Source organism: Diabrotica undecimpunctata, chromosome 7, assembly GCF_040954645.1.
Source record: "Diabrotica undecimpunctata isolate CICGRU chromosome 7, icDiaUnde3, whole genome shotgun sequence".
Lineage (NCBI taxonomy): Eukaryota > Metazoa > Arthropoda > Insecta > Coleoptera > Chrysomelidae > Diabrotica > Diabrotica undecimpunctata.
The window spans coordinates 131,397,236-131,411,510 of NC_092809.1; the positions used below are offsets into that span (position 1 = coordinate 131,397,236).

General features: G+C 31.5%; 1 protein-coding gene across 5 annotated transcripts in view; it reads right to left on the bottom strand.

Moving 5' to 3' along the window:
- Positions 1–13,714, bottom strand: part of LOC140445836 (uncharacterized) — a 630,732-nt gene extending 617,018 nt beyond the window's left edge. For all 5 annotated transcript variants that reach the window (XM_072538213.1, XM_072538212.1, XM_072538211.1 and 2 more), the window contains exon 1: positions 13,215–13,714. In XM_072538213.1, coding sequence (XP_072394314.1) covers positions 13,215–13,451 — 237 coding nt within the window. In that variant the 5' untranslated portion in view covers positions 13,452–13,714. The remainder of the gene's footprint in view (positions 1–13,214) is intronic.
- Between the last annotated feature and the right edge of the window lie 561 nt (positions 13,715–14,275).

Sequence of the window (14,275 nt, forward strand, 5' to 3'; positions counted from 1 at the left end):
AATACATATATGCTTTATTGATCTGGAAAAGGCGTTTGACATAATACAAAGAAAGGACGTATGGAGGACATTAAGGGAAAGAGGAGTTGACAGGATAACAATTGATGTAATAAAGGATATGTACAATAATAATACAAATGTGAGAGACCACAACGAGGAATCCGAAGAATTTACTACAAGTCAAGGCGTCAAACAGGGATGCGTGTTGAGCCCACTGCTGTTCTCAGTGGTACTGGATGAAGCAATAAAGAAAACCAAGAGAAGAATGAGAAAACTAACATTAGGATACTGGCAAATGAAACAGACTCAACTATCAGAGCTTCTATTTGCAGACGACATGGTCTTGATAGCAGGAAACAGAGAAGACCTACAGAACAACCTCGAAATCCTAGAAGAAGAACTGTCAAACATAAATATGAAAATAAATACAGAGAAAACAAAAACAATGATAATTTCAAATAAGAAAAAGACACACGCAATACAATTAAACGGAAAACAACTAGAACAAGTGGAACATTTTAAATACCTAGGAGCAATAATTGAATCAAACGGTAAACAAGACATGGAAATAAATGAGAGAATGGGATGAACAGGAAGCTTATTTAACACTATGAAAACAACATTTTTGGGGAAAAAAGAAATACCGGAGAAGGTAAAAACGGCAGTCGTTAAATCAGTAGTTAGACCTACAATCATGTATAATAGCGAGTCATGGACATTGACTGGGAGACAAAACTCTCGAGTCAATGCTATGGAAATGAGGTTCCTGCGGAAAATAGCAAACAGAAAGAGGACAGACAAAATACGAAACGAAACAATCAGACAAAACCTAAAACTAGAACCAATAAACGAAAAAATAGTAGAGGGGCAACTAAGATGGTTCGGGCACGTGTGTAGAATGTCGAATGAAAGATTAACAAAACGAGTGTTTGAAACGAGAATGCAAGGGAAAAACAAACGAGGAAGACCAAGAGTTAGGTGGGTAGACGAAATCAGAAATGAAGTTGAGAAGAAAGGATTGACATGGGAAAGTGCACGAAATCTAACTCAAGACCGGATAGCATGGAGACAACAGTGCAAAACTTAACACCACCAGCCTTACACCTAACGGTAGAAAGGCTTAGGACTAAGTAAGTAAGTAAGTAATGTAAAGCTGATATCTAGATGAAAATTGTTTAGTTCACTGTTCATACTTCTTTAGGTAAATTATCTGGTCAAATTGCTTTATCTTTCTTTTATTTAGTGCTTGAATAACTTCTGCGTTAGTTATTTTGGACCAAATTGGTGTTATTGTCTCTCTGGTTTTACAAGTTTTTTTGGGGAAATTATCATATATGTCATAAGAGAGAAAATTTTGCCGGCAATATTTTCGACTGGTATGGAAGTTTGTTGCCTGGCAATTTTCGCGAATTAAATTTTGACAGTTAAATCACGAGACGTCAGTCAGTGATTTTATCAAAATTTCATAAGCGAAAATTGCCAAAAGACAACAAACTAGAATAAAACCAGAAGAAAATTTTGCCGATAAATAATTTTCTTTCAAATGATATTCGACAAAACTATTTCACGAGATAATTATTGCACCATATCAACGAAACATAATCTTTATTTATTTGTTAACAATATTAAATGTACAATTATTATAAGCTATAGTAGTTTGCCCATTTTTCTCTACCAAAGCATAATTTTGTGTATTATTGACCTGTAGCATTTGGCTACTCGAAGTTCCAGCTTCATTTGTTGTTCTGAGATTTTCGATCAACTTCTGGTGGTAACTGAAATCCACCTGCAGAGAGCTTGTATTTGAGTGACCCGTTATTTAGTTAACTCCTGTTTGGAAACACCTAGCTTGAAAAAGGATGAGACAGCTGAAGATCGACGAGAACGGTTTGTTATTTTTTGTTTTTTTGTGTCTGCTCCAATTTTTTCAGCCGACATGAGACAGCTGAAGATCGACGAGAACGGTTTGTTATTTTTTGTTTTTTTGTGTCTGCTCCAATTTTTTCAGCCGACATTCTTGTCCACTTAGATACGGTGTTAATTCCAAGTGGACAGTTTTTGAACCAAGATCCATCCTTCCAGTTGGGGTGAACAGTAAGAAAGAGCATACTTATCTGATAAAATCTTTGGTCCGCTTTTTTCCATTAATTTCAAAATAATCTAACTGGGCATAAATTTTCGTTTGATGAATTTCTTATCAGCTATTTGCTGCTTGCCAAACTTTTCGAACTGCCTTGATTTATTTTGGAAAAAATGCTGTTGTATTCAATTCGGCCCGTAAATTCTCCCATAACATCAAATTCCTTCTGGAAAAAGTGAATCTTGCAGATTACGGTCTCATTGCCTCTCCAAGCAAGTTCAAATGAGCAAAGGTAAAAAAACTTGGTAATTATTTAGTAAGCCGGAACGCCTCAAAAATGGCAAATTTTTTGTGGACTTAGCCGAAAAAGTGAAAAAAACCTCAAATTTTAATGTTTTCTTTGCTTTAAACTAGTAAAAGTGCCCACATAATCAAAAATACAGAAAAAATAACAAACAAAGTAGTATGAATCAAAAAAAAATTACATAAAAAGCAAAGAAAAGTATATATACATGTCTTAATAAAAAAAACGTAACTAAAACATATTAAATATCACTGTTTTTTGCTGTTAAATTATGAAAAAATGGGTAAAATTGTTTAAAATAATCAAGATTTTTAATATTTCAAAACAATATGGCGGCCATGCGCAAGAAGTTAAATTTTATGTACTTTTGACATTGTTGCCAGTTTTAACCTTTAAAAGATCTAAAAATTTCATGAAAATTACCTTAATTAAAACAGGTGGATACAATCTTAATAACCACGTGCAAAACGAGTACCAGTTAACCCTCGTCTTATTTTATTATTAAAAATGTAAACCAATAAACCAAATCTAACCTAACACTGGTAAAAAAAAGCAGTAATAAGAATAAAAAATGGTATAATATAATTAAAAATCAACATTTTTATATTTCATAAGAAAACATGAAATTAAAACTAAACCAACGTAACCAAATCTAACCTAACGCTGGTAAAAAAGCAGTAATAAGAATAAAATTTTATATAATTAAAAATCAAAATTTTTATTTTTCATAAGAAAACGTGATAATAAACGTATAGTAACGTAACCAAATCTAAACTGGCCCTTGTAAAAAAGCTATAATTTTCAGTTAAAAGTAGGTAATAATTTATAAACTTTACGTTTTAGGTAAATTTTTATTTTTCATTAGAAAACATAATTTTGAATAACTATGGCAACACTGGTTAAAATTACCCTCCTTCACCATAAGAAACAGTTGACATTCCTATCATTTCTTGTTGTTTCATGGTAAATAATGGCGAATAATGGCGAATAATGGCGGTAGCTTTTAAAAATCGGGCATATTTTAAATGGAAATTACATAAAAAAGAACGTTTTGCACCGAATAAAAATCATTGCACAATCATTAGTAAGTGAAGCAGAATTCATTGATATAAATTTTATCTCCGTAGACATGGTTCCGGCTTATTACACTAGTACCAAAAACTTTTTTTGTCTCCATCGGGGGTTTCCTCGTCGTAGCTTTGGATGATTTTTAATAGTTCTTCGGTGGATAATGCTTTTGAATCGAGTTTTCTTTTTTCTTGAACACTTTAAAGCTGCCTCCGCTTGGTGTCTCTGGCCAATCTTGCACGTTTGAAAGATATATCTGTAAAAGTGTAGATTTTTATGCCGTACTCCGTAAAATATTTTTATTGTACCATTTTTGCTGTAGTAGTTATTCCACATTGACTTTACAGACGACTCTTTATAGTCTTCGTCATTGCCTTTTTTCATGTTAAAGGCATAATCCTCGATAATTTTTGCTAGTTCCGTTATGGTAGTACATCTTCAAAGCGTAAAATTTCTCACCCGTAGGAACTCCGAAAATTGGGTCCAAATAGAGCTTCTGGACCTCTGCGTGTTCAATGGGACATTTTCCGAACCCAATTTTTTTATTTCTTCACCTGACTGCCATTCAAATCTTGATTTTGCGTCTGGATTCATTATATCTGTGCAAAATTGATTACGCCTCAATGACATTTGTCAAACCGACAACAATAGAATTACCAGACACCTTCGTGACGGATCTGTCATAATTTTGTCGCTCAGAAATCAAGGACAGGAAGGAGTTTTCTCAGTAGGAAACGTGGCGTTGCTATTACTTTTTATCAGTTAAAAATAGTGTAGTGAAATAGTCTACAGTAAATATCAATTGTCAGGTCAGGTGCAATCTGCAAAAGTGACCACATATTGCTGGTGATTAAATATAACACCAAGCTTAGTAGGTATTAGCTTAGCGTATTAAGAACAACAGGAGGAATTTCTCTCAGATATAGAATAGGCAGTGAGGAACATGTACTACGAATTAATAAAAATAAGACAAAAACCAATGATTATCGATAAAGTAAACGACAGAAGGCAAACTCAAAACTATGTCAAACTTATGTGCTATCAATAAGTTTCGAATGATTTATGGTTATTGGATGACGTGTGTTCACCATGCAAATACGTTTTATCGAGATAATAGAATACTATTGCATTTGTTCTCTCTACGGAAGTATTTAATCGTTTTTAAATATTTAGTTCGCATAGGTCAAACCTTCATTTTTCCAACTAAACTTTGCTATTATTTTGCGTGCCCCGATACCCGAAGCCAATTCTGTTAAGAATACTTATAGACCAGTCAAGATATGAACAAAAATATCTTAAGCTGGTTGTAGTGCGTGAGATTTTTGTAAGCAAAAATAAAAAATGTCGCCAGAGGGTGATTTATAACTTGAAAAAGTTGTGGAATATTCCGCAAAAATCGAATCATTATTTTTATACTTTTGTCATGAATATTTCGAAAAGTATCATACTAACCTCTATATAATGAATATTTCGAAAAGTATCAGAGCTACGACGTAAATACATCCAGTAAAATTGCTCGGAATTAAATTTTCAAATGAAGGTTGCTTGAGCAATTACTTACTTTTTCAAATTTGTACCAGCAAAATTCTGTTCCTTTTAGATTTACTATCATTCAACGAAGCAAAAACAAATACACCGTAACGCTAACGCTTTAAGAACATCGAACTCTTTTGATAGAATTCGTCAACACCCTATTTAACGAATCCTTCTATTTATAGTCACGTTACAGTGTATTATTATAATTGTTGATACTATCAATTACTTGTGGGTAGAGTTTTCAAAGGAAGTATTGTGGTAAGCGTATGTTTTGACTTTGACCACTAAAGCCCCAAAACCATATTTGTTACGCAATTTGCAGAAGTATCACCGGAAAAGGCGTAAATGAAGATATATATTTACTCTTGTAACGTTAATAGGAATTTAATTGAATCGAAAAATGTAAATCGAAAAAATATTCACCTACTAAGTGGCTTTTGTTCTCAGTAATAAAAATTTGTGGACGAGCAATTTCCGTAAAAAATAACTCGTAACATACATAGGTAATGAAGTTCAGAAACTGTTTTAATAGTCTTATCGATAAGATATGTATGAGCTATTTTAGTATAAAATAAGCCTTATTCATTATTCAGTCAGCATTTTCATAGCGTTTTCACACATAAATTTAGCATATATTTAAATAAACTGTTAAAAATATTTAACTATTGGGAGATATTAATTTCACACCACATTCAAATATTAAAATAGAAAGAGGTTCACTTGGATTCATAAGTTAGTATTTTCATAGGCGTGTGTCGGTGATTTTCATACGTTCTAATGTTATGGCGAGCACGCCACTGTGTGTGTGTGTGTGTGTGTGTGTGTGTGTGTTTTATCTCAATATTCAGACTACTTAGAAGATGATAAACATCCACGCTGAGTATCTCGAGGTGTTTACGATATTATCAAGAACTATGAGAGGTTTTTAGGATAGTTTGTAATTCTTAAGTTAGTATAGTTTCATACCCTAAACTGTTAACATCTAAATAAATTTGTGCATTTCATTCAGAGTTACGTTATTTAATTCTCCAACGAACACACATCATTTTATAGAGAATAAAAGTGGCGCAGTCAGTAGGATTTCCAATTAGAAAAAGTAAAGCCTTTTTTTAATCGATTTTTATCGTTAATTGGAAAATTGGAGAATTAGTGACTTAGTATTTGAGTTCCGAGTGTAAGGCCACGAGGAAGGAAAACTGAATGAACCCGTAAGCAACTTCGAAGAATTCCAAGTGTAAGGCCACTTGTTGTGTAAAGCCACAAAGTAATTCGGAAGTTCTGGGGAGGCGCAACTAGCAACTTCGTGAAATCTTCTCAACCAGCTTTAGTGAAAAGCCACTCGACCCTGGAAACGGTGAAGCATTTCCACAGAAGAAGCTACCATTCCTACTACAAACAGTTTAGAATTTCGACCAATTCCAGTGTAAACCCAGTTGATCCAGAAGGTACAACGTTTTCCACCCGTTCTCTACCCGTTCCAGTGTAAATCCACTTGATCTGAGACGCTGCAACGTTTTCGACCAGTTCCGGTGTAAAGCCACGTTCTCACGGAAGTACTTGAGGTTAGTCGAATTATATTAATTTTTTATTTGTTTTCATTTTTTTTATTTACTCTGTTTCGCACTTCAATATATTGATTCCATTCTATTTTCTCGTTTTTGATTTACTCGTCCAGAGGTAGAAGGATCTTAGTTCGGCGTTTTTCCAGACGAGCTAGGTAAAGGAAATATCATTAAAGAAGCTTGTGGCTTTCTGTAAGGCTACAAGTCTATTAAGGAATTACTTACTTAAGGGGACTTTTCTAAATTTTCAAAAAATCGATTTTTGTTTTTTTACGTAAAAACATTCCTTAGTATCATAGAAATATTGTCCTAAAATTTTATTAATAAATTCGAAATAGAAACGAAGTTATAGCTGTGTTTATAACGGTACGCACCTGAGCTAAAACTAGTTTTTATACAACACCTCGCGCCCCTCTTCACCTGCGCACCTGCAACTCAACAATTGCTTTCTAAAACTTGTTTTACATTATTGAAATTTATCAAAAATTATTATTGCTTTGAATATCTGAAAAAAGGCCTGGATCTGGTGGTCATTTACAAGGCGACCGAAGCAAGGGCATTGAAATAAGCATAATATGAAAAGAAAATTCAAAAGTAATCAGTTTACTGCAGAAAACAATTCTGAATTACTCAGTTCCTCGGCAAAATTAAATAAAAATGAAAATTGGAATAGAAATTGAAGAAATACCAACGAGTACCCCAATACCCCAAATACCAAGAATTGGTCGGAAAATATCGACGAAGCTCGTATTACTCAAGCCAATAGAAGGAGCGAGACATCAAAGGAGGGTAAAGTTATAAAAAAAGCTTTAACCGACCATTTACAGCTTTCACTGTGAGGGCACCCAATATGCACCAGGAATTGCTGATTAGAGGTAAAAAAATAAATATGGTTTTTTATTCCATAAAATTACGGCAAAAACAACGTTTTTCTCGAAATCACATTTTTCAAAACTAGGAGACGTTTTTCTCAAAATCTACTCGGTACATCAATCTCAGTAAACCATCTAAACTAATTTTTTTAGATACTTCATATATATAACAATCCCACGTTTTAAGTACAGAGGTAAATTCACGCCCAAAACAGACGTTTTTCCAACTTTTTATAAAATCGTATAAAAAGGCTTTAAAAATATAAAAAAAAATTACTTTTTAAAGGTTTATTTATTAATTTTAAGTCTCTTTTGAAAGACGCCTTATGCAGTGGTGAAAAACAACTAAAAGTGTCAAAGAATTTTTTTTGTATATCTCAAATCTGTCGTAACAATGAATAGAAAAAATTAAGACAATAAATATAATAGTTCTTTAATATTTAAAAATCTTCTTTTTTTCCAATTTAGAAAGTGCTTTAGACAGTAGACTGTGCTTTGAGTCTGGGCCTCTGCCGAATCTAGTAGATAATAAGATGCTCGCAGTACCTGAGTCAGGGGAGTTTAATCTGGGGATCTTGTTAATAAAACCACTTCATCTAATTCATTGCAAGGAAACTGTTCATTAAGGTATTACCTTAAGTTTATGCTATAATGCGGAGGTGCGTCGCCTTATTGAAAAAAATCATATCTGTGTACCTGTTATCATTTTCGATTATATCTGTCGAAATGGGCTCAACTGTGTCCTCTAATAATTCTAGATATACTTCTCCATTCAAATTAGTCGCTTATCTTGATGAAGTTGATTAAAATTTCACTGTTCTTGCACACTTTCCATTTACAAAAAAATATAAAAATAATTTCAACACATTCTGTGATAGAATAGACCACTTCGAAGGAATTAAAAAAAAAATTAATATCGCTGTGAAACGGTTCCTAATAAACAACAGTTCAAATAACTAAACTTTTTCCAAAATTCTTTTAAAAACACTTTCAATAAAATGATACTTTCCACAAGAACAGAGTTAATACGAAGAGAAAAACCATGGATTTCTGAATTCTCTAGTGAAATATCTTTCTAATGATGTGCCGCACATGGTCAATTCCATATTTAAAATTAAAGGTTTGTGGTATTGGAAGGGAGATGACAAATGACAGATGTCTATATCATTAAAAGGTGACCTGTATGGAATAAACATCAACCTTTCAGCATTTTTACAGGATCTAATGGATATTGTCAAATATCCTGATGGACTCCTGAATGACCAACCCTGTATAGGTATGGATTAAAAAAAATATGGGAAAGATGAGAGTAGTCTAGAGAAAAGATTAATAAAAAAAGTCTAAACACAAGATTCTAATCTGTTGGATACACACATTTTGATAAAAAATTCAAATTTTCTTTCCAATACTCCTACTGTTATCGAAATCTAATTTTTAAATATCTAATTAACTTTTAGATAATAATTCTTATGTACAAAATTAGTGTCATCTGATTTTCCTACCTTGTTGCTAATTTTGCTATAATTTTTTAACGGCTTTACTTGTAAAAATTGTTTAAATTTTGAACATCTTCCTATGCTACCTTGCAGTAATGTATTTGTACTTACTATATACAAAGAAATTATTATAAACAAGCAAGAAGTGCAAGGAGACTTGAAAGTCTGAAGATTAGTGGGGATACCAAATTAAATGTTGAAATACTGTGGAGAGACAATGACAGGAAAACTAACAGCACTAAATAAAAAAATTAAAAACCACAATAAAATGCCGGAAGAATGGGACAAGCCTACTACAACCTACCTACCAAAAAAAGACCTACTAATCCTATCAACCAAAAAAGGGGACAAAAAACAATCATATAACAAACCATTTTGGTTACAAATCAAAACCACCAACAATGTTTTCCTACTGGAAGATTGGTTATTAATTTAAACTTAATATCACATTATGAAAGTTGATACTAAATTTCTGTTGTAAAGTAAGTATATTATTTATCAACATTTTCTTGCACTATCTACTATTTGTAAGATTAGGCAACAGTGGACAGCTGAAGAATTACATGCAATGGAAGTTATAATACTAACCATATAAAATCACATAATATGTAGAATGAAAACAAAATGTCCATTTATTAAATTTTTACATGTTAGTAGACATTATCTATTAAATAAACTGACATTTACAGAATTTAATAATTATTTTAATTACACCTTGTATGATAGTTAGAGAAAAAATTAATTGTTCAACAGCTGCAAATAGAACATGCCCTCATGTGGATGGTTGAAAACTTGTTCTAGAAAAATTTTATGTGTATGTGCACATTTATAACCTTAGGATTATCAAAGAGATATTACCAAAGAAGAGGCAAGAAGACTAATGTTTTCCACAATTAGTTCAAAAATAATGAGAGTTATAAACTTATTAGGATATATTAAAATTTTTTCTATATACATAATATACTAATTTATACATATGAAGTACAGCAATTAATTTCATTACCTGGACCTAATTAGCTTTATTAACCCATTAGTGCATTGTCAAACATCAAGAAATTCATTATAAAAAATTGATAGTTAAGATCACAATGACACATATCAGCCAAATCAAAACCAATCAAGCAGAATTTGGGATGTTATTTAAATAAATCAATAATTACATTAATATTAATAAATATCTCAAATGGATGAATAAAATGAAGCAACAAGAGATAATTAATGTAAAAAAAATTCTCGATTTGGAAATGCATTATAGTTTTTATGGCAGATTACAACAGTCTTTCTACAGGACTATTCAAAGCAGGAAAATTATCCTAGTACATAAATATTCATACAATTTTCTCCATACAATTTCTTATACTAATATGTAAGTGTTTTTATATTATTACATATAAAATGCCTCCTGCAACTGATTCACCAGTCAACATCAGAGCGAAGCTGGTCAATTTGAAACACACTTTGCTTTTTATATAACTGACTATTAATTAGGTCTTTACCATACTATTCAAAAAAAATTATTTCTTATATACACATTTGTTTACATATACCATCTATTTTATCCTTTAGTTTCTTGATGGCCTGAAGATGCTGTAAAAGTTTGTAAACAGTGAAACTGGTCGTCTAATCTTTATTTTAATAAAAACCTATTACAAGTTATGAGTACAAGGTCTTTTTTTCTCTAAAATTCATAAATAAGTGCTCACACCAGCAATCCTTTCATAATTTATTTTGTGCTATTATATTTTTAAATTAGCAAACTATAATAAGTAAATCAAGGTGAGATTTTAATAACATGGTAAATATGCGAAATGTACTACAATGAGAAGCAAATAAAGCTGACACTCTAAATAATATATCCAATACATTGAAACATGAAACTTTAACATTGGCAGGAGATAAACATAACCCCTTTCATAAATAGCTTCTTCAAGAAATCAGCAGAAAAATTGTTTGACAATGTTTGACAAAACAATGTTTTGAATGGTGAAAGTAAAAAATTCATACTAACCATTAATACTTTAGACAGTATAGTAGTCCAATAAATAGAATAGAACAGAAAAGATCATACATTAACTTTTATGCATTTTTTGTGACTAAAAACAAAAAAAAATTGTTTAACTATTTTTTAAAATCATTTTACTTTATGCTTAAGTATATTAAATTTTACCATCTAAAAGCGGTAATTTGTATTGAAATTACAAGAAAAGTCAAATATATATTATCTGATGAGTATAAGTAAAATTAGAAGAACAAGAAACAATTAGAGACTTCCCAAAAATGCAACATTGTAGCAATTTAGAAGACAACACAATATGCTATTAAGTAAAGTTCCTTCACCCTTCACCTAATGTAGAATAAACTTAAGAAAGTTATGAGCAATTTGAGAGAGAAAGTAATTTCATTTAAGATGTTATGTTTAAGAGATAATTTGCAAATTCTTTAAGACTAGATAATTACTAGATGTTGTAAATTGCGGATTTCAAAATGATCTGAACTCTGAAGACTATGTAAAGTTGCAGTCATTTTTGTAGTATGTATTTAATTTTTACTTCTAAAATAATACACAGTTAATAAGTAGATGTTAGACACAAAAAAAACTAACAATTCTTGACAATTTCTCAACAATGACTACAAACTACAAAACAAATGGAGAAATACATCAGTAAAAACATCAATGATTTTTATATTTTAATTTTTTTGAGATACTTTCTTAAATAATAAAAAATAGAGATGTTATGTATATGTGGAAAAGCTAGAAATTTAAGAGTAAGTAAAAGTTAATAGACAAGTTCTAAATAAGAGAACAATTCACATAGAAATCGTACATTTAATTGAAACCATTAAATTTTATTCCTTGGAAGCGTGCCAAAATACTAAATTTAACAAAAATTGAATGAGAGGATCTAGATTTTATTGTAATCAACAGCTGTTAAAGCAAATTAAGCAGGGGAAGGAAATTAAGAATATACATAATGTCAATCTCATTAATGCCAGTTATAGTAAAAGCTTCAGCAACAACAGCATCAAAAAGTTATACAAACAAAGATTTATCTAACCCAACTTTCTTCTGCCTTCTTACTCCTATTAATAAAAATTAGTGACATATTATAAGAAGAAAAACTAGAAAGAAGGGTAGAAGAAGAAATAAATAGAGCAGTTCTAAATAAGATAACAATACACAAAGAAATAAAACAGTTTAGTGAAAATATTAAATTTATTTCCTTGGAAACTTGCCAAAATGTTTAAGTGAACAAGAATGAAAAGAAAAGATATATAGAAATGGTCTAGACTTTATTGTAATAAACTGGTTTCAAAACTAATTATGCAAGAGAATGGTAACACCTCAATAATGCCACTGATAGCAAATGCTACAGAAACAACATAAAAAAAATTATGAGGATAACTTGAAATAAAAGTGGCTCCCAAAGGAAGAATAAGACTATTAAAAGATGAATAAACTGACAATAAATAAAACACTAAAAAGTTTGGTAATATCTTATACTAGAGAAACAACAATACTGTCACAGTTCTTAAAACATTAGAGCAGTAATAAAAACAAATGAATGAAAATAAGTTTGGGCATTAAAAAATGACAAGAATATAACAAAATACTGAGAAAGCCCATTATAGAGGGATATAGCTAGGTATTATTAGTGCTATATAAGGTAGATAACTTTTAAGATACATTGATGAAATTGTAAAAAGATAAAGAACAGGAGAGAGCAAATCAAAGACAATATCAAGCAATTAAAAATAAACTAGGAGCTTAACAGAAAAGACCTAGAAATAACCTAATAATCTAGCAAAAACTTCAATATTTGAGAAATATCAGGTAATCAGGGCAAATGTATCTTTTAAAATTAGATAACTTGAGTTCTAGCACATTATTAGAACAATTAGAATAACCATAAAACCAAAAGATAAAACTAATGTGTTGGGATGTTAGTTTGTATTATTTTACTTATTAAACATGTGTAAATAATTCTAAAAAGCATGCGTTTGTTGTTACAACTTTCGAAACATTTACTTAACCAAATTTTGCTTTCTGTTTCAAATTTTTATCGACGGGTAAGAGTAAAAGTTGAGCTATAATGAACTGAAAAAACAAAATGTTTCTGACTTGTTGTGTAACGGCAACAACAAAGAAACCTCTTAAAAAACTGTAACGATTTTAACTTTCTTTATTTAGTTTTAATCCACGGGGTATTAATTGATGTTTTTGGGGTTAACTGTCAGTTCATGTAATTGTTTTGATTATTTAAATAAAATACGTTAAATAGTTGTTCAAACACTTACTTCTAAGTCTTCGTAGCTACGGAACTGGAGAATAGAGAATCCTTCGACGATATCCTCTTCGCAGAGGGGTTCTTTGGATTTTTTTCTTCGATTGGGGGGCCTCGGGGGCTTCGCCTGAATGACATCTTCGTCGCCGCTGTCTCCATCGAGATGGTCAGCTTTGTTGATCTCACGTTGTGCCTGCATACGCTGGGCGCGTTTTCTCCGCCTATTTCTCTGTTTCACTTCGACATCCATGGCTTAGACATTACAGCCGCCTGTAGGGTGGCCCTCCGCCGACATAGCTTACACATTTACCACAGGCTATTCGACCTATGGCGGATTTTTCACTGTGTTCACGTAGGTTTCCATTAACCTGCGGGTTTTCTGAACATTGTACACAGTCACACACACGCACCATACACTTAAAATCACACACAGTTTTCCACACACCGAAAAAAACAATATTTACAACAGAACAGCACCAGTCAGTCAATAACCATGTAAAATGTCGCGGCTCTCTCGCGCCGTCTGGTAGAGGATATGCGAACCTCCATTATGAGTGCAGCGCTGCCAACGTAGAAGGACAAACACCCCAAATTTCGCCAAATTTATGAATAGAAAGGACGTCTGCAACTGCATTCGACCAACCGTATTGGATTTGATTTGAAATTCGAACAATGGGGCATTGCCGATGGTTAACGGGGTTGTATGTTCCCCTATCGAGGTCGGGACGACTGTTAGGTAATTTTCTATGAAAAAGCCGCTGGGAATAAAACCCAAATAAGACCAAAAAAATAAATACAAAGCCAAAATAAAAAAAATTGACATTTTTTTCAACATTATTTATGTGCACAATTTTCAATTTGTCAAAATAAATTTATAAAACTAAAATTTACTACTTTAAAATTTTTAAAATGCTAAAAACCAAGGTAAAATAGGTGATAATTTTCATAAATAATTAATTCATTATATACCAAGTCATTTAAGTAAATATAAACATGAGGATATATTTATTTGAAAAAAATATATTTTGATCTAAGTTATTTAAGGATTATAAACAATAAAATTGTCAATGCTGT